Source organism: Lontra canadensis, unplaced genomic scaffold, assembly GCF_010015895.1.
Source record: "Lontra canadensis isolate GAN:19392208 unplaced genomic scaffold, GSC_riverotter_1.0 scaffold48, whole genome shotgun sequence".
NCBI classification, from domain to species: Eukaryota; Metazoa; Chordata; class Mammalia; order Carnivora; family Mustelidae; genus Lontra; species Lontra canadensis.
The window spans coordinates 9,694,820-9,721,374 of NW_022631042.1; the positions used below are offsets into that span (position 1 = coordinate 9,694,820).

Here is a 26,555-nt window from a genome sequence, read left to right on the forward strand (position 1 = left end):
AACAAATTCACTAATTACAACTATTTGTTGTGGGACAGACTTCCACAAATAGAGGTCTGTCTTTGGACCCTAGTTAAACACAGCTCATTAGTGAAACAGAAAAATTTTCTCACTATAAAGCAGTTCTACTTCTCAGATGGTCTTATGATTCTGATGAAAGAAAATGGTCCTATAAAACTCCAGTAAATTGCCCTAATATAACCAGTGATGTTCACACTGTGGTTTCTTGGAAGAAGCAGGGGATAGGAAGGGAGAAGACAGGTAATACAAAGGGGTTAGTTTTTCCTTTTGAGTATCTGTTAAATTTTTTAAAATATGTGTATAACTAATATAAAAAATAATTTCTTTAGACCTTACTGGAGATTAATGGACATATTCTATCTCAACATTTTATCATACTCCCTAAAATTACAACTTAAATTCCCAGGAAGCATCTTGACCTCATTTGCCAAAAAGTTGATAAATAAGAACACACATTAGACCCTGAACTTGGACTCTGTCCTTGTCCAAGCCTAATTGGCTATTTAACTTTGATGAAAAACAGGGGCTTACAGGGAATGAGAACCATCAGGGTCCCAGCCATTCACTTTTAAGGGTAGATAATATATTTTTTCATCCTGTCATTCAAAGGTACATTTTTGAGCAGCACCAAAATAAGTGTCCCGGGTTGGGAAATGTCTGTAAAAAAGAAAACTAGACCATCAAGGAAAAAATAAAAGACTTGTGAGTTAAGAGACAGATAAAATTCCTCCTATGGAAAATAGCATATCTGGTTTTATCGAACAGTGTAGATACAATCATGTTAGCCTTCCATGAGAAGTGATTTATTTTTGCAGTAAGCTACGTAAACCTAGAAAGTAAAATAACATTTGTATGACTCAACTGTTGGCAGCCTTATCTGTAGGTATGAATGAACTCCCAATAAATGCACCCATGGGAGCATCCCTGATCTCATTCCAAATGTTTAAATAACAAGGCAAATACATCTGTGATGTTTCCTCCTGATGGATGGAAATAAATGGGCAACCTTACTATCTTTCCTGAGGAATCCTCCAGACACAGTGGAATGGCTCTCATCAAAAATTAAAGGCTTCTGAGATACACTCAAGGCAGCACTTCAAATCTGTGCATTGGTATGATTTCCAGCCTGTCTGGTATTCAGAAACCGCTGTTGTCTTCCATTTTTTAAATGATTTTTTTTTTGTCTTCTTGTTTAGTATACTTTTAAAAAATTAGTTTTCTAGGAGAATCTTCCCTTAAAATGTCAAATGTTCAAATACAGTCCACTTGTGTACCTCTTTGCTGGCCTGAGTTCATTCTTTGTTGTTGCTTCAGTATTTTAAATAGAACGTCACTTGCTTCAATTCGGTTCTTGGTTTTCAGGGATTTGACTTACGGCTAAACTGTCACTAATTTGGGCATGAATCTGATCTTTTCTGCTCCATTTTAACTCTAAATATTGTGTTAGCATCTCTGTCCAAGCAATTAAACCTAAATCTACTAGTGATAAATTTTGTCTTTAACACACACATTCCCTCCCTAATGGAATCCCTTTGTGATAAGGGATAGGATATAATCAGCATCCAAAGAATGAACCGGCTTCACACGATATCAAGATCAAAGCCATGTCTGACATATAAATCTAATATGTTCTGCACATTTCAGAAATTTAAATAGGTGTCTCTTATCTTTGTTTTTGTTTTTTTTTTTTTTAAAGATTTTATTTATTTGACAGACAGAGATCACAGGTAGGCAGAGAGGCAGGCAGAGAGAGAGGAAGGGAAGCAGGCTCCCTGCTGAGAAGAGAGCCTAATGCAGGGCTCAATCCCAGGACCCTGGGATCAGGACCTGAGCCGAAGGCAGAGGCTTTAACCCACTGAGCCACCCAGGCACCCCTGTCTCATATCTTTGTAAAAGAGCCTAATACACTGCATTTTTAAAATTTTTTAAGTTTTAATTATTTAAGTAATCTCTACACATAACATGGAGCTCAAACTCATGACCCCAAGATCAAAAGTCACATACTTTCCTGACTGAGCCAGCCAGGTGCCCCTACAGTGTTTTAATCATAGTAAATGCTCACAGATATTCCTTTTTTCCCCTTCATGGCCTCACAGACTTACCCAGATTTTAGTTTTCAGTGTCTGATTTGTCTTCAGTTTCCCTGTGTTTGCTCACATTATGTTACTTTTTTGGAAGATTTGAAAACTTTCAGTAAATATTTTGGCACTAAAAATTTTTAAATAAATAAATAGGTGCCTCTTGACATTCGAATGAGTTAGATAACATCGAGAGATAGATCTCAAAATGAGGATAGGAAACCCATATTGGTCAGTTAAAAAATCTGAGAGATGCTGATACCAACTACCAACTCCATATAATTTTCACTGTATCACTACTGTGGATGTATTACCATAATAAAATAGAGAAGAGATCATTTCAGAGGCAACTGCAGTGAAGAGGAAAAACCACCTGCTTAAAACTGGACTACCTTCTGAATCCAGGCTATTTCAACCATTAGGTGAGTGATACTAGGCACATTGTTTAACATGTCTCTACTTCAATTTGCTCATCACCAAACTGAGATAAGAACAGCGCCTACTTGGGTGCCTGGGTGGCTCAGTCAGTTATCATCTGCTTCTGGCTCAGGTCGTGATCTCAGGTCCTGGACTTGAGTCCTGAATTGGGCTCCTTGCTCAGCGGAAAGTCTGCTTCTCACTCTGCCCCTCCCCACTGCTCCTGCTCTCTCTCTCTAATAAATAAATAAATAAAACCTTAAAAAAAAAAAAAAGAAGAGTATCTACTTCATGGAATTTCTGCAAGAAGGACAAGGAGTAAAAGGTATAAACTACTCAGAACAATGGCCAGCACATTTTCAAAAATATTAATGTTACCGTTATTATTTTACAACCTCTTTTCCCTGGTAGTTTCTCACTAAATTTTGAGATTAGAGGACTGGAAGATATCTTTCCTTCCTTTGTTCCCTTTTCCCCTTGCCCTGTCCTTATCTTTTTGCCTCTTCCCTCCTCCTCCCCCTTCCCCTTCCTTCCTCTTTTCTCTCGGCACCCTCTCCTTGCCCTTAGGATTTGGTGTGGGGGGGGGGTACATCCAAGAAATTTGGATAGTTTAATGTCTCTTTAAATTCAAGGCTTACTAGTCACTCAAGACTAGTCAAATATAAAAGTAAAGACAAACCACACTGATTTAAGATCTGAATACTAAGCAGTTCTCTGAGTAAAATTATCACTTAAAACATAAAGGATATCTGGAGCACCTGGGTGTCTCAGTTGATTAAGTATCCAGCTCTTGATTTCAGCTCAGGTCATGATCTCAGGGTTGTGGGATCAAACCCCCACATCAGGCTCCACACTGAGTGTGGAGTCTGCCTGTCTCCCTCTCCCTCTGCTCACTCTCTCTCTTTAATAAATAAATAGATCTTTTTAAAAAATGTAAATGAAAGGTGTCATAAAAGTACAGATAAAATAATTTTAGTTACCCATCCATTTAATACATCTGTACCAGTGTAGCCAGCAACTTTATCCTCAGGACATCTTTTCTTCAATGTTTCTTACTTGATTACTTTTAACAAGAAAGGATGTAAACAGATGGCCCAAATGACTATGTGGTTAAGTGGTTTATCAATAAAACCTGATTTACTCAGCGAATATGCCACTTACTCTTCTATAGGAAAAGCACACACAACACATTATATAATTGTCGTAGACTTGAGTTCAAATGTTCCATAATTCTTTTTTTTTTAAACATTTATTTATTTGACAGAGAGAGAGAGAGAGACAGCGAGAAAGGGAACACAAGCAGAGGGAGTAGGAGAGGGAGAAGGAGGCTTCCCGCCAAGCAGGAAGCCCGATGCGGGGCTGGGTCCCAGGACCATAGGATCATGACCCGAGCCGAAGGCAGTTACTTAACAACTGAGCCACCCAGGTGCCCCTGTTCCATACTCTTACTATGTTTTGTTTTGGTTTTTTAAAGAATTTTAAATAGAAAATTGGGTTTTAAAATCACAGAGTGTGCATCATACATTTGCTGTACTAACATTAGATTATAAAACTGGGTGCAGTGTCAATTTAATTGCCAGTTGTAGAGAGACCAGATACATGGTAAATGATCAGTATTCATTGCTTGGTTTTCTTCAAGTCCAAGATGCCATCAGTTGTAAGACCTTAAAAGATAAAATTAGGACTGGCAATTATAATTCTAAGATGCCATCAAAGGTAAGATACAACTCTACTTCAGAGTTCCCCAAAATGTAAAAAATCTGTATCTGGAGATCAATGAAACAATGATATTGTTATTAGCCATTAGGAAATACTTACTGAGGGCCTTCTATTGTCCATAGTTTTAGCATTGGGAACTATTAGGTATATAAAAATACTAGACATAGTCTCTGACCTTGGGGGATTTAAAGGGCAGTTAAGGGGTGCCTGGCTGTATCAGTCAGTTAGTTAGGTATCCAACTCTTGATTTCAGTGCTAGTCTTGATCTCAGGACCATGAGATGGAGCCTGCTTAGGACTCTCTCTCTCCCTCTCCCTCTGCCCCTCCTCCTTTCCCTCTAAAAAAAAAAAAAGAAAAAAGAAAAAAAAATGACAGCTTTAATTTTGGGGATTAGCCTGAAAAGAGAGAATCATGGCATATTTATGTTCAAATGCTATAGATTCTGTGTTATTTTATTTTTGTTTAATACCCAAAGTTACTGTTGAACATTAACACTCTCCTTCAGGTACTGCTGGGCACATACTAATTACAGATACTAACTCTTACACGGAGTTCTACTGAACACATCATAAATACTGGAGAAAGAAACGAAGGCAAGAAATTATAACACTTGGGTCAGAAAATTTCAAATAAATTGCTTTAGTGTTCCTGGACTCTCTCACAAACTAATTAGGGAAAGAGGTCAACAAAAGCCCACATGGGAAGCAGCTACTTTATGTAACATTCAATACAGTCATGGCTTACAATGAGGAAGAATTCACTGCTTATTAAGAATGCTAAGGGACACCTCGGTGGCTCAGCGAGTTAAGCACCTGCCTTCAGCTCAGGTCATGATCTCAGGGTCCTGAGATCAAGCCCTCTTAGGGCTCCCTGTTCAGAAGGAGTCTGCTTCTCATCCCCCTCACCTCTCATGCTCTATTTCAAACAGATAAATAAAGTCTTTATCTTTTCAATAAATGCTAAAAAGTGCAAACTGCATCATCAAAATTTTATTGGGAAATATGAGTGAGGGCACATGAACTTCTTTGCATTTGGTAAATATTATTTCTGACCAAATAGCATTTTTCTAAGAAAACATTGCTTCGGTTAAGACTTAAAAAACCTAAGTTATGGGGTGCCTGGGTGGATCATTTGGTTAAGTGTCTGACTCTTAATTTTGGCTCAGGTCATCATCTCAGCGTCCTGAGACTGAGAATAATGTTGTTGGGAATCTATGCTCAGCGGGGTGTCTGCTTCTCTCCCTCTCCCTCTGCCTCTGCCCCTCCCTCCGCTCAGGTGCGTATACACTCTCTCTCTCTAAAATAAATTAATAAATCTTTAAAAAAAATACCTAAGTTATTTCTCAGGAGAAAATAGAGTTTGGGACCCTGGGAACAGTGAGGCCCAAAGACAACAAATATTATTTTAAACAGATTCAATTCAAAACTATATCTACTTGGAATTAGGCAGTTGTATGCTGCTGATACAGATTTACTTTATGTTCTAGTTTTTAAAAAAGTAATTCTTGTCTTAAATGAAGAAGTAACGCAGGGAAAGGATTTAAATTACCTTTCCGGTGCCAACACGAGTAAGATAGAGCATGCCAAAAGTGAGAATCCGAGATCACTATTAAACTAAAGGCAAAGACAACACTGAACATCATTTAATTCAAGGGTCATCTTCTGTGATATCTATGTATGAGGTGTTGTACCAGCTGTGGGGAGAATCACAAAGACATAAAAACATATCCCTGTCCAATCTGATCTAATAGCAAAGGCAAGAAATTAACTCAAGTAAGTACACAGTAAAATATAATCAGCATTACAACAGAGTTATAAGCAAAATGCGATCGTACACATCACTTCTGTTGTTGATATCTTGGAAAGCTTTATAGAAGAGTTGGCATTTTATTATTATTTTTAAAGATTTTATTTATTTGTCAGAGAGAGAGAGAGCACACACAAGCAGGCAGAGGCAGAGAGAGAAGCAGGCTTCCCGTCGAGCAAGGGACTCGACCCCAGAACCCTGGGATCGTGACTTGAGCTGAAGACAGCAGCTTAACTGACTGAGCCACCCAGGCATCCCAGGAGTTGGCATTTTAAACAGGCCTTAAAAAATGTGTAGGACTTTAATAACTGCAGTTGGGGGGGAAAAGCATTTTGGGCTAAGGGGAAAGCTTGGAAAAAGAGAAAGTCATGGAATGTTTAAGGAGTTGTGGGATGTCCTGCAATTTGTGCCTGATCAGGATGAGCACACAGGAGATAAAACAGAAGATGGTACACATCAGGAATGGGAAGACTCTTCAAACCCAAGCCAAGAGGCTGGTCCTCAGAAAGGAGGTGTAAGGGATCCAGGTTTCGAGTAATCAAGGTTATGCCTTAGGAAGACTAGCTAGATGACAATGTCCAGGATGGACCGGAAGAGAAACAGGCTGGAGGAGAAGAGATCACTTAGGAGGCTACCATAATCATCCTAGCAAAAGGTACTGGAAAGAAAAGGTTCAAGTATGAAAACTTTCTGAAGAAGAAATGATAGGATTAAATGTCAATCAGCTGGATAGGATTAATCTGATGTTTGCAGCTTGGGTAACGCAGAGGATAGGCAGAAAGTCTATAATCGGTGACGTGGGAGCCATAGGAGCCCTTGACCCTGAACTGTATGGTAATAAAGGGGAAGGATGGGTAGTAGTAAATTTTAGAGTATGCAGGCTTTATGGGATGTTGTTGTCTGAGCAGAAGGTTCAGAACAGAAAACCATTCAAGATGGCTTCCAGCTCTCTTTTGCCTGACTGCACACAGAACAACTGTCTCAGAACTGCCTTTGGCCTTATTCCTCTGGCCTACTCCTCCATGAAATAAATATTGAGTGAGTGTGTACTGAGTGCCAGGGACTGTTCTAGACAGTTGGGGCAAATCAGTTAACAAAACAGAAGAAAAAAAAAAATTCTTGCTTTCGAGGAACTTGCATTTCAGTTGGAAAAGACAGACAATAAAAATTACAGATAATTAAATAAACAAAGTATATTATGTTAAAAGTCAAAAATGGGATTACAAAGAGAGAAGACTAAGAAGTATGAGGAGTAGAGATTCTGGAGTAGGGGGAGGGGTAGAGATTACATTGAGAGATGGAGCAAGTCACAGCCTTTGCTTCCCAGCCCAGTGTTATTATCAAAGGGTACTGTTGGGACATCGTTTACCACATTCCCCAGCTTGGTCTTAATGAAAGCACATGAGAGGGTCATTAAGTTTCCACAGACTCCCTGACTTCTCACCACCATCCCTCACCTAACTGATCACATTTCTCTCTCGGCATTAATGGCCAGAGACCCGAAAGCTAAATTTGTGATCTTCTTCCAAAACACAGATGGAGCCTCACGGCATTTTTTTGTATTTGTTTCCATCTTACTTTCCAAGCATTCGTTTTCCTACTGTGTTGATTTCATCACATACTTTTACTCCTATTGTGTAATTTTGTCAGTTAAAATCCAATTTAAAGAAATATGCAAAACTAAACTGTTCAAGTTATTTGTTTTTTATGATCTGGACCTCTTTTTCACACCAAAATTAGTGGTTTTAATTAAGGTCAAGCCTGTTAATACACTTAAATGCGTAGCCTGTATGTCATCCAGTGAGAGGTCTAACTGCCTTCCCTACTGGTCAGACAGTTTGGATACTTACATGAAATTCACACAGCCGGTGCCAGCAGGTGGAGCGATCCAGACGAAGCTGAGGTTGGTTGTGGGCAGATGACTCACATGTGAGGCCACCACGCTGCACATAAACTGGTTACCAAACTGGTGGTCAGACATGATCCCTGAGAGACAGAAAAGAAGAGAAGCTGTCATAAAAACAACAAAACAAGCTCTTTCTTATCATGGCATGAACAATATTTTCTGGACATTTTTCTTATATGCTAAGATTCATCATGTTGTTTGGATGCTCTGTAAGTTATGCAATTTTCCGTGTCCTGTTGTCAGAAGGATTTTAATTTAATTTAAAACATTTTTGTTACGGGGTAATCTACTAGTTTCATTGCTCTCGTTGCTCAGCTTTGATTTTGTTGATTGGTCTCTATCCGTCAACAAAGACCACCAGGGCCATACCTACCGTATAATAAGGGTAGTCTTAGTGGAAGTGTTTATAGCAAACAAGACTAAATTATATTGGGAACTGGGAAGTATCTCAGTAAGAGGATATTAGCAAAGGCTTGTTAAACTCTTTGGGCTTAAGGTAGGTCATTTTAGACAGTAGGGGGATCGAGTTGTCCTGGGAATTTCCTGTGATTTTAGTACTGAAATTCCTGCATCCTGGGACCACCTAATCTTGCTGGGGAGGTTACAGGGATACATGGTTTTGCTTCTGGATTTGGTGCTATCAGAAAGTGGGGACAATTTTATCACGGAGTGCCTTATTAATCTGTATGGGAAACATGAAGAGTGACACAGCCTAAAGTTGTGATTGATAGAATTCAAGTCAGCATGGAGAGGGGGATGGTCACTTTTGTGATTTGCACCATGTTCTTGCTTTTGTTTGTGTGCAGGTTTGATTAAAAAGTGGTCTTGGTTTTGGCTCAAGCCATCAGTTTAAGGTGGCCTTGTCTGATGTTGATTGTCTGATGTGTGATCTGTAAAACAGTTCACATTCCACGTGAGAATACCAGAGCCCAGCTGTGAGGGCCAGGTCAGCTCCCAGCTGAGCTATCTGGAGATGCTTTTTTTTTTTTTTTTTAAGAAGATGATTCTCTTAGTTGACATCTGATATAAAATATTTATTTTTTATTTTTTTAAGTTAACATATAATGTATTATTAGCCCCAGGGGTATACGTCTGTGAATTGCCAGGTTTACACACTTCATAGCACTCACCATAGCACATCCCCTCCCCAATGTCCATAACCCCACCACCCTGATATAAAGTATTAACAAATAACTCAACACTAAGAAAATAAACAACTCAATTTTTAAAAAATAGGCAAAAGACCTGAATAGACACCTCATCAAAAAATACACAGAAGACAAGTAAGTATATGAAAAGATGTTCAACATCATAGGTCATTAGAGTACTGCAAATTAAAACAACAATGAAATGCCACTTCCCAACTATTATGGCCATAGTACAAAACAATGACAACACCAAATGCTGGTGAGGATGTGAAACAAAAAGAACTCTTGTTCATCGCTGGTGAGAATACAGAATGGTACAGCCACTTTGGAAGACAATTTGGCATTTTCTTATAGAAATAAACATACGCTTACTGTACGATCCAGCAATCATGCTCCACAGTATTTACCCAAATAAATTAAAGATTTCTGTCCACACGAAAACCTGCACATGGATGTTTACAGAAATCTTATTCATACTTGTCAGATTCATACTTGTAAGCAACCAAGCTATCCTTCAATAAGTGAATGGAATGGAACTGTGGACACTCCAAACAATGGGGTATCTATTCAGAGCCAAAAGGCCATGAGCTACCAAACCATGACAAGACATGGATAAATAAATGCAGTTTACTAAATGAAGGAAGCCAATGTGGAAAGACTACATACTGTATGATTCCAGTTCTACGACATTCTGGAAAAGGCAAAACTATGGAGACAGTAAAAACATCCCCAGTTGCCAGGCGTTAGGAGGGAGGCAAGGATGAAAAGGCAGAACATAAAGGATTTTTAGGGCAGTGAAACGATTCCATTTAATACAATAGTGGATACATGTCACTATATATTTGTTAAAACACAAAGAATACACAACATTAAGAGTGAATCCTTGTGTGAACTAGGGACTCTGAGTGATAATGATGTGTCAGTGTAGGTTAATCTGTTGTAACAAATGTACCACTGTAGTTCAGGAAGCCGACAATAGTGGGGAGTTGTCGGGGGAAGGGGAGCATATGGGAATTGTCTATACTTCCCATTCAGTTTTGCTGTGACCTAAAATGCTCTAAAACCAAATTTTATTAATAGTAATATTAATAAAAGTATCGCCAGGAATGAGCAATTCGACAAAAAATTCACTTCCAGGCTTCATGAACTTAGGCAAATGACTTACTGTGAAACCCAGTTTTCTTGTCTATAAAATGGAAATACTATGTCCTCTTCACCCCAAAGTTATTGTGAGAATGAAATGATCCAATTCATTGAGTAGAGTCCCCACCATGTTTGCACAGGTACCCTTTCTACACGTCATCATAACAGTTCATACCTGCTTCATCATAGCACTTGACCTACAAGGGGGTAGGTCTTTAACTGCTATATTCCAAGCAACTATCTTAATGTCTGACACATCACATATAGTCAAGAAATGCTTTTTCTGAATCAATACAATAATGACTTAACTAAAAACATTAAAAGCAACAGAAAAGCTATCACATATGTTATATTACCTAGTGAAACAGAATCTTCTAGAATAAAGGAATGGGTCATACTGGATAAAGAAAGAGAAAAACAGGTCTGTATTTTGACATAGCCTAATGGTGCCTTTTTTCTCATGCAAGTTTTTATTTTTTTAAGCTACATCTTGAGACAAAATTCATCAAGCCAGAGAAACCACAATGTTAGGGAGGATAAAAGACTCCCCTGGGAAATCATAGAGTGCTGTAGGAGACTCAAAAGCCATGACTCAGGAATTGCCACTCCACTCTGTTTGTACATAAAGCAGAAATCCTGCGTGTGTGTGGAAAATGACACATCTGACCAAAAAAATATAAGTATTCCAGCCACAATCGTGTGGGAAGGGAAATGAATCAAACAAATAAGACTTCAGGGTTTCACAGCCTTGGTAACAGAATTCACATTCAAGTAGCTCCCTATTCTTCAGAACCCCTCCTGGAAAGTGAGTCAATGTCTAGGCTGCATATTACTTCACAACATTTTATAAAATAGCTATACTGTTGTAATTATGACACACCCCACTCTGGGTAAATTTGCCACAGAACAGCATTCTTGCCATCCAGCTGTCTGGCACAGTAGTTCCCCCAACAAGGTTGCACAATGGCATCTTCTGAAGAGATGGGATAACTACTCTACTGGTTCCTAGAGATTCTGAGTTAACTGGGTGGGGATAAAGCCTGGATACTGGGAGTTTCAGAAGCTCACCAAGCAATTTCAATGTGTAGTCAAGAACATGAAAAAAATGTGTCCCTGATAGTAATACAAAATATTCAGTCCTTTACCCACTATTCCTAGAACCACCCAAACATGTATTCTGAGGGCCTTATTACATACCTTCAAATACTAGGAGTGTGCAGTGGTCTTTGCTTTTTTAACAAAGAGCCCTAACCTATTCTACTGCTTTCACGTTTTCTTTTTGTTTTTGATTGAAGTATAATTACCATACAGTGTTATATTAGTTTCAGGTGTATAATGACCCGATAATCCAATACATTACTCCATGCTGATCACAAGGGTAATTTTTTTTTCACAAGGGTAATTTTAATACCCTTTATCTATTTCACTCATTCCCCCACTCACCTCCCTCTGCCAACCACCAATTTGTCCTCTGTATTTAAGAATCTGGTTTTCCCTTCTGTTTGTTTTGCTTCTTAAATTCCATATATTATGGAACCATATGGTAATTGTCTTTGTCAGACTTATTTCAGTTAGCATTATAACCTCTAAGTCCATTCATGTTGTTGCAAGGTGCAAGATCTCATTCTTTTTTTGCGGCTAACATTCTATCATATATATATAATATATGATAATAAATTTTTTTATGCATTCATCTGTGGATGGACATTCGAGTTGCTTCCATATCTTGGTAACCACTTTTTTCTTTTCAGTGTAACAGTATTCATTGTTTTTGCACCACACCCAGTGCTCCATGCAATACGTGCCCTCCCCATTTTAACTGGCATTTTCTTTGAAAATATCTAAAAGTTGGTCAGAGCTGCAACTATTAGCAATCTGTTCATCTTAATATCAACCAGCAGGAAATAACAGTATTTACAGAATACCCAGTTGGGCTCAAACATTCTGTTAGGCCCCATGGAGGTGCACAGAAGAAACACAGGCCTTAGTCCCTATCCCGAAATGACTTGAGCTGGAAAGAGAAAACTGGAGAAAACGACATTCTAAATAAAATACCCGGAAAATAAGTAGGTCTAAATGAAGTTGTATTTGTGAAGAGTTATGAAATAGGAGAAGAGTGACTAATAGAAACAATTGCAATAACGGTTATGATAATACTTAATTGAGCACTTAGTATGGCTTAGTGCTATTATAAGCATTTCATGAATATTAACTTACTTGAGGCTCTTAAGAACCCTGTGAGGTAGGAGCTGTTAGTTTCTCCATTTTACCTGTGAGGACCCTGAGACAATGCAGATAAAAGAATGTGCTCCTGGTCATAGAGAAAATGGAGAGTGTAGTGTGGGTTCAGACCAGTGCCCTTCAGTCATAAATGGCACTATTGAAGAGGGAGGCTGGAGCAGAGTCTTGAGAGAAAAGCCATGATTTCCCATATTTGTTTTTATTCACATGAGACAGCAGGGTATAATCAAGAGACCATTCCCTCACTCTGCCACACACGGCTGAATGACTTTGTCAGGGTACCCCCTCTCACAAGCTTCGTTTCTGACATCTGTAAACTGCTGGTCCGTGATCACTAAGACCCCCTTCAGTGCCATAGCTCTCTGAGTACAATCTAAATGAATAGAAGAAAATATGGAAGGACATCTCTCAAAGGCAGACATAATGAGCAGAGGTGCAAATATAAAATGAGTACAAAGAGGAGGGCAGTCAGACTCCGATTCTAGAGTTCTATGAAACAACAATTTACTGCCTCCGCCACAGTGATCTTAATGGCTTGTGTCATGAAAGACATATACCATCTAATTAACGTAGGTGATTCGGGAACCTATTCTTGGGACAACTGAAATTTGAATTTGATAATGAATTTAAGTCTACGATGGTGCTTTCCCTGCTGCATGCTGGATAATAGGACATATATTGAGTTTTTAATATTACTAGGAAAAGGGAAAATCAGATCTGCAATAGAACTTAATTACATGTATCTCAGGGATATATATACTTATTAAATGTATATGTGTGTGCCACAGTAATAATAAAAATTTTATTTCCTTGCTGTATGTACATGTAAACTCTCATGCAAAAAACTGTTCATGTGGAACTTCTTCCTCAGAGAAAAAAGCTGTACTTTTCCAAGTACATTATGGACTCTGAGAGACAATAAGCACTTCAAGAAGTATGGCTCTCCTGACCTAACTTTGGGTAAAGAAAGTAAAGTATAATTTCAATCTCTGAAGTTCTACAAACTGATAACTTGTCTAGCAAGATCTTAAAGCATCCATGTTATAAACATATTTTCCTTTTGAATATTGTGTATATACACTTGAAAAATAGAATATTCACAATCTAGCCATACTTTCTATATTAGAGTCAGTACAACTCTTTGACATAGTATGGGTGTTTTAAATTCATCAAGGCAGGGGTGCCTGGGTGGCTCAGTGGGTTAAGCCTCTGCTTTCGGCCCAGGTCAGGGTCCCAGGGTCCTGGGATCGAGCCCTGCATTGGGCTCTCTGCTCAGCAGGGAGCCTGCTTCCGCCTCTCTCTCTGCCTGCCTCTCTGCCTACTTGTGATCTCTGTCTGTCAAATAGATAAATTAAAAAAAAAATTCATCAAGGCATTCGAAGCACTGGATATCTAGTGTAAAAATATCTCATATTTGTCTTCTTAATGATCACCGTGTTTAAAGGATATAAATCTATCCCAGAGTTTCCTTTATCCACATTATACTTCTGCAAGATGAGGCTCACAGTGTCTTTAATTGTTCTAAAGTTGTTTCCATGATTCCTTTCAAGACAGTGATACATATTTCTTTGCCTTCTGGGATGTCATTTTCCTTGACAAGTCTTCAGTTATTTTAAGTTTGTGACTAAACCTTGTATGAACTCTATTTTCCCAAAGGAATAGTTTTCTAAGCTTTTAATGTGCACACCTTGGATCTTCAGAACTGTAACTAAAAGTTCTATAATTTCCTCCATCTCTACAACAAAATGCACATAATCTCATAAAAATGTAGGCCATTCACTTCTAAGAAGCACACTGAAGACTTTATTACTCAAAATAACCAATGTAGTGGAAAAGTTACACATTCATGTTGGGTTTATTCCATATTTTGTAGATTAAAGATGTGGATAACTCAAATCTATTTAGTGTGTGATTTGCCATGGTTAGTGTGAAAGTGGGTAGAAACTTGCCCTGGTTTAAACTGGTTTATTTTTCACAGATTTCAAGCACTATCTGTGGATGAGACACTGCCAAGGAAACAGCAAGTACCTAGTATTACAATTTTTTGTTCGTGAAAAATGTAGGCTGCATATATAAAAATGATGAAAAGTTAAAAGAAATATTATTTTACCATTTCAAACACTTTCAGAAAGTATAGTAGAATGTTGTTGTGTCAAGAAGTTTTAGTAATCTATTAACTTATGTCTACATGAAGAGCAGAAGATAAGACAAATATTTAAGGTGATTTCTAATTCATTTAATTTTTATCATTTGCTCTTTCCTTAAAAGGGGTATCTAAAGGCTTCAATCAGTTAATTAAAAAAAAAAAAAAAAGACCAAACCCTTCTGCAAATCTGGTTTGGAAAGTTAGCGTTGTATTGTAAGTGAATAGGGAAAATGGATTATGGAGTTCCTCTTAGTCATTTTTTAAATCTTTTCATTTGATTTGAATACGAGTAACTGTTTACTTACAGAATTTGACTTGTCTATTATTTGCCTTCTTCACTAAGCCAATATACTCAAACATTTCAACAAAGGTAACATGATTTTACAGGCTGAAAAATCATCACAGAACTTTCTGAAAACATCCTTATTGCAGCTTATCTGTGAAGCACCAGCCTGATGAAAATGGATATGAAAAGAACAGCTCTCGAGTTGTGCTACTAGATAATGAATAGTTCATGCACACACGCTCACCTATATACACACTGGGTATTGTTTCATTTTTAAAACATTGATTTAAAGGCATTTGGTTTCAGGCGTAAGTCTAGACGCAAAAAAGCACGAAAACCTTTTAAAACCATTCTGAAATTGTATGTCTATGGGCATAAGTTAGAAAACGTATGAGAATTCATGTTATTTCCGCTCTTGTCAATTACACAAAAAGATGTTCTTTTAAGTCAACCTGATTCTTTCCTCACTCACTGCCATTACAAAGATGAGAATTACTGCTGTTGCCTTCCCTCTCTTGTCCTCTTCCAGCCCTGCCATTTGCTGAATGCCTTCTCCGCGCCCAGTGTTTTAGCCCTATTACTGCCTTACTAGTACTAGAGGGACAATCGTCAGGAAGGGTTAAAGCACAGACCCTGGAGTCAGTCTGCCTGGGCTCAGATCTTTGCTCCACTACTGAGGAGCTATGGAACCTTGGGAAGGTTACTCAAAAACTCTGCTCCTCAGTTTCCTCTCTAGGAAAACGGAGATGGTAGTAATAGCTTGGTCATGAAGACTGAATGAGTACACAGCACAGAGGTAGCACTATATGTGTTGAATATTATCATTCCCATTTTGGAGACCAAGGAGAATTATCCAGAACTAGTGATTTTAAGTGACTTGCAAGGATAACAGAGCTAGGGAATGACACTTTAACACATCTTCTATTTTACACTGTGCCTTGGCTTCTCTCCTGCCTGTATCCTTACACGGAAGTACCTCAATTCTGGGACAGACCCCAATCCTGATCCAAAGGAAATCCTGTCCAAACCGAATGATGGAGAGCAAACCATCTGAGAGTAAGCAGCAAGAGGACAATTTTATGTGCTCCTTCTCCATCCCCCCTCACCCCATCCAAACCCCTTAATTTCTCATCAGAGAATTATTGGATACTCTTTGTCCTCTTGGTAGGCACATCTCTGAATGAGATATGGATGTGAGTGAGACATCTTTAGGCCAAAAGCACTCCCCTAAAGGTCAAAGCCATTCAGTTATCCTTAGGTCTATGTGGCCACTGAGTTTGACAGAGCAGCAACTTTTCCAAAGAGCTAAAGTGCAAAAGTTTGCACTAACTGAAGTTCTCTGATCCATTGGTTCAAAGTATACCTCCACTGCCCCCCTCCTAACACTGCATACCACCTCCCCTCTCCCATTAACCTCTGCTGCTGGCAGGGAATCACCACATACTGTCTGCCCCCAGACTCTGCAAACTGACCGCACCACACTGACTACCTGTGCAGAACTCTATTTTGCCTCCCTACCTGCTGCCTGCTCCTTTGACTTGCCCTGGTGTATGTTGGATTCACGGTACAACTTCCAGGCTAGAAGTCAGATTTTACACATTGGCAGGAAAGAAAAAACCAAAGAGGAAGTCGCTTCAGAGATATAAACCCAAGCCCATGTAGGAGGTTGAAAAGAGCCTCGGAGGCAAGACTTTCTTAACAAAACAAAACATCCTGCATAAATGAAACCTGAGACCGTTGGAATAGCAATTCTCCATTTCATCTTCCCCCCAGCCCCAGGCAACCAGCATTCAAGTCTCTGCTTTCATGACTTTGACTATTTTAGATACCACATATAAATAGAGTCATGCAGAATTTGTCCTTCTGTAACTCATTTATTTCAATTGGCATACTGTGGTCTAGGTTCACCCATGTTGTCACATATGGCATATTGCACTCTAAGTATATAGCATATTCTTTTTATCCATTCTTCCGTGATGGACATTTAGGTTGTTTCCATTCCTTGGCTATTGGGAAGTACGCTGCAGTGAACATGAAAATGCAGATATCTCTTCAAATTCTGACTTAAAGTCCTCTGGGAATCTACCCATAAGTGTTATTGCTGGATCATATGTTATTTCTATTTTATATAATATACAATATCACTGAGGCTCTGGGTATACTACTGATACCTCAGTTTTAACCACAGAATACAATCTAGCTAATTAAAGGAATGTTGAGTGAGATGAGGCAGCTTCTTTGGGAGATACACAGAAATAAACCTGGATGCCGCCCAGCAAGGAGTTAAGTCCACAGGACCGGGCCAACATAAAACAATAGCTGACACCGCCGACTCCTTGACATCAACCATATATGGACTAAAATAACAGAACATTCACCTAAGCTTTTCCAAAAAAAAAAAAAAAAAGAACTTTCCATGACTGTACTTGATGGAATATGGATGTCCCATGCTCAGTCTCCAGTTCATATTACACTCTTCTGTATCCAAGTCTCACGAGGATTGTTCTAGAGAGCAGGAGGAAACTAAGTTACATGCCTTCACCCCTACAGAGGAAGTGTGGGAATTCTATTTTGGAATGGTGGTACTAACAATATGGGAAACTTTATAAAAATGTTGGATAATCATAGATGGCCTATGTCTACCACAGAGCAAGTTCAGACTCTATGAAGTTCTGATACCAAAATAGCTAAAATAACTGATAGCTTTAAACAACCATGATTTTTAGGACTATGTCCATGAATGTACACATTGGGTTCCTTATCCCTTACCTTGAGTGAGCATTCTGTCACAGGAAAGATATTGCTTATAGCACCAAATTTATTTGATAGAACAGAGCAAAGGCTCCCCATACCCTTCCTGGAAGCCGAACAGATTTCCCAAGGAATCACATCAGAACAGATAATGTGCCTCTGCTTTCTGACTCTGGATGGCATAAATCTGCAACAAATGGCAGACATCCTCTTAACAATCAGAGTTCCTGCTAAAGAAGGAACATCAGTGAGTTAGCATAATTTTATTAGCTCAGTTAAAGAACACTATCTATCTACTCTTGGAGTTTTTATTGACCTTTCCCCCAACCTATCAACCAATTAGAAAGTCCTTTCGATGTTACCTCAAAATTTTCTCAACTCAGCCCCCTCTTACCTAATTTTCCTACTATGGCCTTATTTCAGGCTTTCGTTATCTCTTTTTTGACCAGTCCCAACAACTCCCTAATTGGTCTCTTTGAATTCAGTTTTGCTTCTTCAGGCTAACTCTCAGTCTCTTTGTAAATGTAAATCTGAATGTAAGTCTCATTGTAAAATGCAAATCTGATTTTATCATTCCACTGATTTACATCCTTCAACGGCAATCCACACTTACAGAAGGAGGCCTAAGTTCCTCAAGGTAACATTCTGTCCCCCCTATTTCTCTGGACTCATTTATCATGACTCTTACTCACACTTCACATTCCATCAAGACTAAATTGTATAAAGCTGTATGCACACACCTCTAGTTTTGCTCTTGTTCTCTCTGCCTAGACTTGGAGTCAGCAAACTATTGGCCTATGGTTCAAATCTGGGCCATGGCCTGTATTTTTATTACCACTGAGCTAAGAATGAGCTTTATATTTTGAAAAAGTTGTAAAACAAAAAGAAAAATATGTAATAGAGACCTATCATCATGATCTAAAAAGCCACTTACAGAAAAATTTCCTGACCCCTGGCCTAAGTACCCTTTCTTCCTCTCACATGTCTAAACCCTTATCCATCACTTAATATGCATATGAGATCATAAATCATCTCCTCCATGAAGTTTCCCTGTAGAATTTCTTCCTGTATCCCAGATTAACATTAGGAACATCTCCGTGCTCTCACAATACCCAGAGAATTGTGCAGTTATTGAATCTACTCATTGCATTACAGTTACTTGTCTTCCTCATTAGACTGTTAAATTTGTGTTATGAATTTTTTACACACCAAATCTATGACAGGCACATGATAGATGTTTATGGAATGAAATGCTGCTGAATAAAGGTGTTACTATTGACATCATGTGGTAACACAGTCATTTACATGGCAGGAGCTCTCCGTGGTACTGAAGAGCCCTCCTCCAACTTCTTTCCAGAACCTTAGGTTTTGTATTTCTCAATTACCTTCACCAGCTTCTGTAATGGCTTCATGACTTCTCCTGCCACTTTCCACTTGACTTCCTGTAGAATACAAACTCTTGTCCAACTCTCTTCTTCTCCAATTAACTATACATAACTTTTGGTCAAGGCATTTATTGTCTACCAAACAGTCATAGGCTCCCCCACACTCTCTAGGCTCTCTGTAGTTCAAAAGGGCTGTGTGAATAATTTTGACCAATGGGATACAAGCAGAAATGATGCATACTCTTTCCTAGTTGAAACACAGAATAGAGTGAGTTCTCTGGGTTCCTGTATTCCCTCGCCTTGATGGCAAAAGAAGCCATGCACTAATATTGCATAGTCACAGTATAGAAATACCTTAGATTGCTGAGTTCTGCGTGGAGGGCAACTACCCTAGAGTCTCTGGCTTATATAGAGCTGTTGAATTAAGCTGCAATTTGGGGGTTAATTTCTTACCATAGCAAAACTGAATTTCTCTGATTAATACATCCTTTTATTACAATAACTCTTATCACAGTTCATTTACTTCTAGTTCCTTCACTAGATTGTAAATATCTTAAAAGAAGTGATTTGATTCTATTGATTTTCACAGCATCACTCAGTAATTGTTTGCTAAATGGATGAACTGACTGCTAAGTCTGCTTTCCTCTTTTCTGTGACATTTCCTACTTCAAAAAGAACAACAATCTGTTTATCTTACAACCGTCAAAGGAAAACTGTGATGAGTGTAATTTCCTCATATGTGAAATAAGGAAAACAATAGTAACCACCCCACTGGGTTCCCCAGTTAATGTATGTAAGGTGTCTAGAACAAAAACCAGCACATAATAATTATAATACATAAATGCTGGCTATTACAACATCACTAAAACTTCTTTTTAGCATCCCTAAATTTCTATCCATATTCCCAGTGACTTACAAAATCAATGATTTTTTTTTTCTGGTAAAGGCATTGATTCAATAACTCTAGTCTTTGTTTTCTTATAAAATTAATAAATTTTAAAATGTTAAATCACATATAATACAAAAATACAGTTTATACATGTATAATGTCATAATTATTGCAAACAGTTTATCTATTATGGTAGCAGCTTAAGCACCACAAGAAAACATTGGCAATGAATGAATTCTGACAATGAAACACATTTCATGTTTTTAGCTCATGTGATTCCAAATAAAATAAAATATCAATACATTTTAAAAGACAAATCACAGGAAAATATGTACACTACTTTCATTAAATTCATTCATTCATTCATTATTCATTTATGGAGTGTGAGCGGTGGGGTGGGGGTGAGAAAATCTTAAGCAGGCTCCATGCCCAGTGTGGAGCCCAGTGCAGGCCTTAATCTCAAAACCCTGAGATCATGACTTGAGCAGACATACAGAGTTGGATGCTTAACTGATGGAGTGCCCCATCTTCTTACATCTTTTAAATTCTGTTGTCTATGACTTTCTTGAGATGGCATCATTAGTCACAGTGAACTATGATGTCCTTACATGCAGGTCTCAATCTAATGACCTGGAGATCATAACCTAAGCTGAAATCAGGAGTCAGATACTTAACTGACTGAGTCACCCAGTGACATGAAACAAATTTAATTTTAGATTTGAAATTATTTTACCTACAGTTTCTAACTGAAAAGACACCCCAAATATATTTTTAAAAAATTCATATACACATTTCTACAGTTGGGAAGAAAATATTAGAACTTTTATATTTTATTGTCAAATTTATATGTCCTATAATATACAAAGTATGTAAGTACAGAATATATGTTTTGAACTTAAAAATTAAAAGTAAATAAACAGACATATTTAATTACACATGTATACTCAAAAATTTTACTAATAGAGGAATTTTATGTTTGGTTTAGAGACTTCTAAAGGGAAGGGAGACTCCCTTTAGAGACTTCTAAAGGGAGGGAAGCAAGAGATTAAGAGATTTGATGTGAAAAAATCATCTCCCTTGTGACTTTCTGAGACAAGAGAACTGTCAAATTTTTATGTTATCCCCCATGGTCAGTCAGGAGATAACAATAGTGATGAGAATAAGACAAAAGGCTTTGATTTGAGTCCATTGTTCTATTCTTCAAGGGAATGAAGGGGAACATGCCAGGAGGAGCCCAGCAGAAGTGTGTAACTAGCAGTGTGTTTCTGGGTGTGCTACAGAATTATGATCTAGCATGAGGATGCCAGATTTCTGCCAACAAGCATTAGAGATGCTATGAGGGCTTAATACAATGAAAGACTCGTGCAAAGATATTGATAATCCAAAGTAAATTACTTTAAGTATCATGAGAAAAGCCTACATTATTTTGTGAGCCCACAGAGAGAGCATATTCATCTCCTTAAGACAGAGAATCAATAAGCTATGACAGCAACGTTTGAGACATTGCTGATTGTGAAAGGGAAACCAAATTATCTTGGGTTTTGTTTTGTTTTTGTTTCTTTTCTTCCAAAAGGAACAGCATTCTCAAAGTGGAAGAGTGCTGATCATCCTGAGACAACTAAGGAGAAGTGAGAGTGGCTGGGATATGGGAGTATGTACAGCAGGCCTGGGAAGGGAAGTGCGGGAAGAGCAATTGAGGAGGCCAGAATAGAAAGACGTTGGATGCCTCAGTCAAGAATTGGTACTGCTGTAGGCACAATGGGGAGTGATTCCCAGAATTCTGTATACAAAGAAAGAAATATAAATATGATAGTGTGTATAAAATGTTATGGATACAGACCAAAGAACATCAAGGACAGTGCCTGGAAAATTAACACAAGAGACCAGGCAAGGCATGAAAAGGGTTGGAATTGCAGCGTTAGAAAGGTTTTTGATTTGCATTCATTGTTTCATGCCTTGTATTATGGTACTAGGGCTGCTATAACAAAGTAGCACAAATTGGATGGCTGAAAACAACAGGAATTTACTGTCTCACACTTTGGGAGCCTAGAAGTCCAAAATCAAGGTGCCAGCATGCTAATTCTTTCTGAAGGTTGTGAGGGAGAACATGTTCCATGGTTCTTCCCTAGTTTCTGGTGGTCCCAGGCATTCTTTGGCTTATAGGAACATCATTCCAGCCTTCCCTCCTCACATGGCATTCTCCCTGTGTCTCTGTGTCTTCCTATGGTTGTCCTATAAGAACACCAGTCCTACTGGATTAGGAAACCACCCTACTCCAGTATGATTTCATCTTCACTTAATTATATGTGCAATGACCCTATTTCCATATAAGGTCACCTTCTGTGGTATTGACGATTTAGGACTTCAACATATCTTTTTGGGGGAGATTCAATTTAACCCATAATGTGCCTCAAAGAAATGAAGAGAATCAGGAGGAGCTACAGAGTTCTCACTCAGAAAAATAAGTTCGTGATTGTGAAAGTATGGATGGTGTTCTGTGACTCAGTGTTAGGTAGAAAGGCTATGATTTATTAAGATGTCATTAAAGAAGAGTAACTCATTTTCTAAATATTAACTTTTAATTCAAACTTCCCTAAAATACAACATATATAGTAAATAATAACCACATAAAGTCATGGGGGGTTCATTAGAAGAATGGGCAGCAGGAAGGGGAGAGAGAATTCACACACACACACTCACACACACACACACACACGCTCACACACACAAATTAAGTTGACAAGAAAAATCCTAGAAAAAATTCGAGTTTTGCATTTAGAAATTGCATGCAGGAGTCCACAAAATTTTTGAAAGCAATATGTACCTTTAAGTTAGGTAACCTATTGTCACCCATACTTTTCCTTAATAATCGAATCACTGGCTAACATAAACCCTACAAGAACAAATAAAGTTACCGTAAAATGATCATTAATGATCATTAATGACCAGAGGACTTCAAATAGGACCTAGCAAAGTTATTAGTAAAAACTATCCTAGTGGGGCGCCTGGATGGCTCAGAGGGTTAGGCCTCTGCCTTCAGCTCAGATCATGGTCTCAGGGTCCTGGGATTAAGCCCCGCATCAGGCTCTCTGCTTAGCAGGGAACCTGCTTCCCCCTTTCTCTCTGCCTGCTGCTCTGCCTACTTGTGATCTCTCTGTGTCAAATAAATGAATAAAATCTTAAAAAAAAACAACTATTCTAGTATATTTGCCCACTCAAGTAACTACACTACCACGCCCCAACATATGTTATTGATAAGAGCTATGCAAAGGTTAGGTTTACATTATAATAATATAGCTCCTTATAAAGATGTCACAAGAGGTGACATCAAGATCTCTCTGAAAACTGACTACACAGCTGGGAAATACCACTAATTAAACTATTATTGAATGTCGATTTTACAAAAAAAAAAAAATTCTGAGTAATAAGGAGCACTTCCTAAAAGACTGTGATTATATTTCATGAGACAATGACTGCAAAAATCCCACCCACACTGTACAGTGTTTAGAGGAAGTTAACTGAGCGTCTTTTAAGCAGATTGTCTTTTCCTTTCCATCCAATGGAGAGGGGTGTAATACAGTGTCATCTGGGTGTACAGGGATTTACAAACACAATTCCAATTACAAGGAACAGGATTTGCACACGTAAGGGCCTGCCCAGAGCACTACGAATTCACCTTCTAATTTGCAGCACTGCCCCCAGAGGCTGAGCGTGATTCTGCCCGCATATGGCAAGTGTGTGGATGCGGGTGCCCAGTGCACCGGGTGGGCGGTACAGAGCTCCCAGTCAGGGAGGCTGAGCAGATGATTTACATCTGACGTCTAAGAGCTCCACAGAGAACTGCCAAGCGCTGTACTAAACGCCACCAATCAGGCAAATCCAGTCGTGGCAAACAAACTTGGCATTAACAGCAGAAATAAAATATGCTAATCAGTGTTCTACTCCAGGAAAACAAGTCACCAGGGAAGGAGGTTGGGGGGAAAGCCACATCTTTAAGGCTCTGCAGAGGTTTTGGGTTAAATTTCTACATTTATCTCTAGTTAGGATTCACTGATATTTCCGCCTCATTTACAACATAGTAAGTGTTTCACACAGCTACCTAGTTTGGCAGTCTCTTTGGAAATCTTTAAATCCCCTTCCAGGCTACCGGGAGTTAACTATGGCATTTAAAAGACATAGATCATGTCTACTTTACATTTCAGTACTCTCTATACGCTGCAGTGGAGTGTCAGAGTTAAGCACAGCAGGACTGGCACAAGGCCCACCAAGTTCAAATCCTGCCTCTGCCATTAAATAGCTCTGTGACCTTGGTTGACTTAAACTCTCTCAGCCTCCACTTCCTCACCTGATACTCAGAACTGTTGGGAGGATTAAAGGAGTTAACATAAGCGACACTCCTAGAAGAGGGCCTGGCACATGGTGTTCAATGAACGTTAGCTACTATAATTCAATAGCTGTCTGTTCACCTTTAACATGATAAATGCATTCTTAATAAATATAACATTATACAATTTGGATAATCAAACCAAATAGTTAGATGGCTTATAATGGGAGCTGGGAGTAGAGCTAACCAGAAATAAGATCTTTATCAGGGAGGTAATGGAGGGTTCTTTTTTTTTTTTTTAATTTTTATTTTTAAGGTATATAATTAGAAATCCTAAACATCATGAAAAAAAAATACAGTATTTGACTGTACTTAGTTTATTTACAGCTTTCTGACCTGTCCCAGCACTGGCATTAATATATCCCTTCCTATATACAGCCTTATTGCATCACCTTGATCACCCACTGCTTTAACACATAAAACACAAAGATACTCTAACAATGTAGCAATGATGTTCCAATAGCTTGTATTCTTAGTTACAGCAAATGTTGAGGATGTGATGCAAATTTTATTTACTAATTAATTGATCCTATCATGTCCAACTGGCCTTAGAAATGAATACTAGCCCTACAGAAAGAACCCCCATACCCTTTATTACACATGCTTAAGATCAAGCCCAGGCTTGCCCTCCATGACACATAAATAGAACACCAGAGATAAAAGACCCCAATTCTGTATTTCAAGTGTTCATGACTGTGAGCCAGCAGTAATATTTGAGACTTTTAGCTTTAAAACTGAAAACATTAAAAAAAAAACAACCCAACTGCTCAGTTGAATGGGTAGGCAGAAAAAGGGAAGAATATAGAAATTATCAGATTATCTTTAATGGGAAGACAATGCATGTGTTTTGTGACCTGCCTTCAGTTCACTGGGAAAAGATTACACATAGAAGAGAAGGTATCCCACGGAGGACACTGAGACGACTCCAGTGTTTTTTTCAAAACTTGCACAACAACGACAATTAACATTCCTCAAATCCCCATGAACAAAATGTCAAAGCAATGTAAGTAAACCATTAAGCCACATCCATAAAGACATTAATACAATTACTTGTTTTACTGGCTTTAAACATGCATGCCAAGCCACGATGAACTGAATTAGGCATATGTTGTTCATTACATCATAACTATAAATGGAAATTTTTAATATTCCCCAGCTGTTTCTATCAATAGCAGAAGATAATTAATGATGACAAGACTAAAAAAACCCCTAAAATAACTTTATATTCAACCCTCAAAACACTTAATATTCATCAAATTTTGAAATCTGTGAGGCAAATACATTAACACTTCTTTACTATATCCCCTAAGGCATCAAGGTATTTAAGTTTTTATTTTAATTATAATGTGCAGCAAGCCAATTATTATATGGAATAAGTCAGTGAATGGGATCACACTGCTTTATGGGTCCTTTGATAGTACTGGGAACTTTATGTTCAGATGCAAGGAAACACATAATGAGGAGGAACTTGTTGAAGAACTCTCTCAAGCAAGAAGGGGCATCTCATTAGGCTCGAAATAATCATAATTGTGAGAGCTACCATCTACTGATGCTTAATATGTGAGCTGCACTTTTTTCCCCCAGTAAATCTTACCACTACCCTATCAACTAGCACCGGTATGGTGGAGCTAGCTTACACTAGCTACAGAAAACGGATTGTACACATCTCTTCCTATTCCTTCCCAATTCGGTGATATCACATCGGTAGCTTGAAATCAGCCACAGTGTATTTATTTATTTATTTATTTTTTCCCATGTGAGTATTTATATCATACAAATTGGCAAATGCTACAAATCAGGGCATTTCTCAGAGAGCTGGTTCTTAAACATTTATCAGCACACCACTGAAAACAGGTACAATTATTCCCACATTATAGAGGAGACGACTGACATTTAATAAGATTAAGTGATTTGGGGCGCCTGGGTGGCTCAGTGGGTTAAGCCTCTGCCTTCGGCTCAGGTCATGATCTCAGGGATCGAGTTGGCTCAGGTCATGATCTCAGGGATCGAGTCCCGCATCGGGCTCTCTGCTCAGTAGGGAGGCTGCTTCTCCCCCTCTCTCTGTCTGCCTCTCTGCCTACTTGTGATTTCTGTCAAATAAATAAATAAAATCTTTAAAAAAAATAAGATTAAGTGATTTGATCAAGGTCACCAAATTCAAGCCTGAGATCTGCCTCAAAACAGTCTAGCAGAGGGACACCTGGTAACTCAGTCAGTTAAGCGGCAGCCTTCAGC

At 38.4% G+C, this 26,555-nt stretch overlaps 1 protein-coding gene across 2 annotated transcripts in view; it reads right to left on the minus strand.

Annotated features, from left to right (window-relative positions):
- Window positions 1–26,555, minus strand: part of RELN (reelin) — a 499,373-nt gene that overhangs the window by 353,978 nt on the left and 118,840 nt on the right. For both annotated transcript variants that reach the window (XM_032873314.1, XM_032873313.1), the window contains exon 3: window positions 7,892–8,027. In XM_032873314.1, the coding sequence (XP_032729205.1) occupies window positions 7,892–8,027 (136 nt within the window). The remainder of the gene's footprint in view (window positions 1–7,891; window positions 8,028–26,555) is intronic.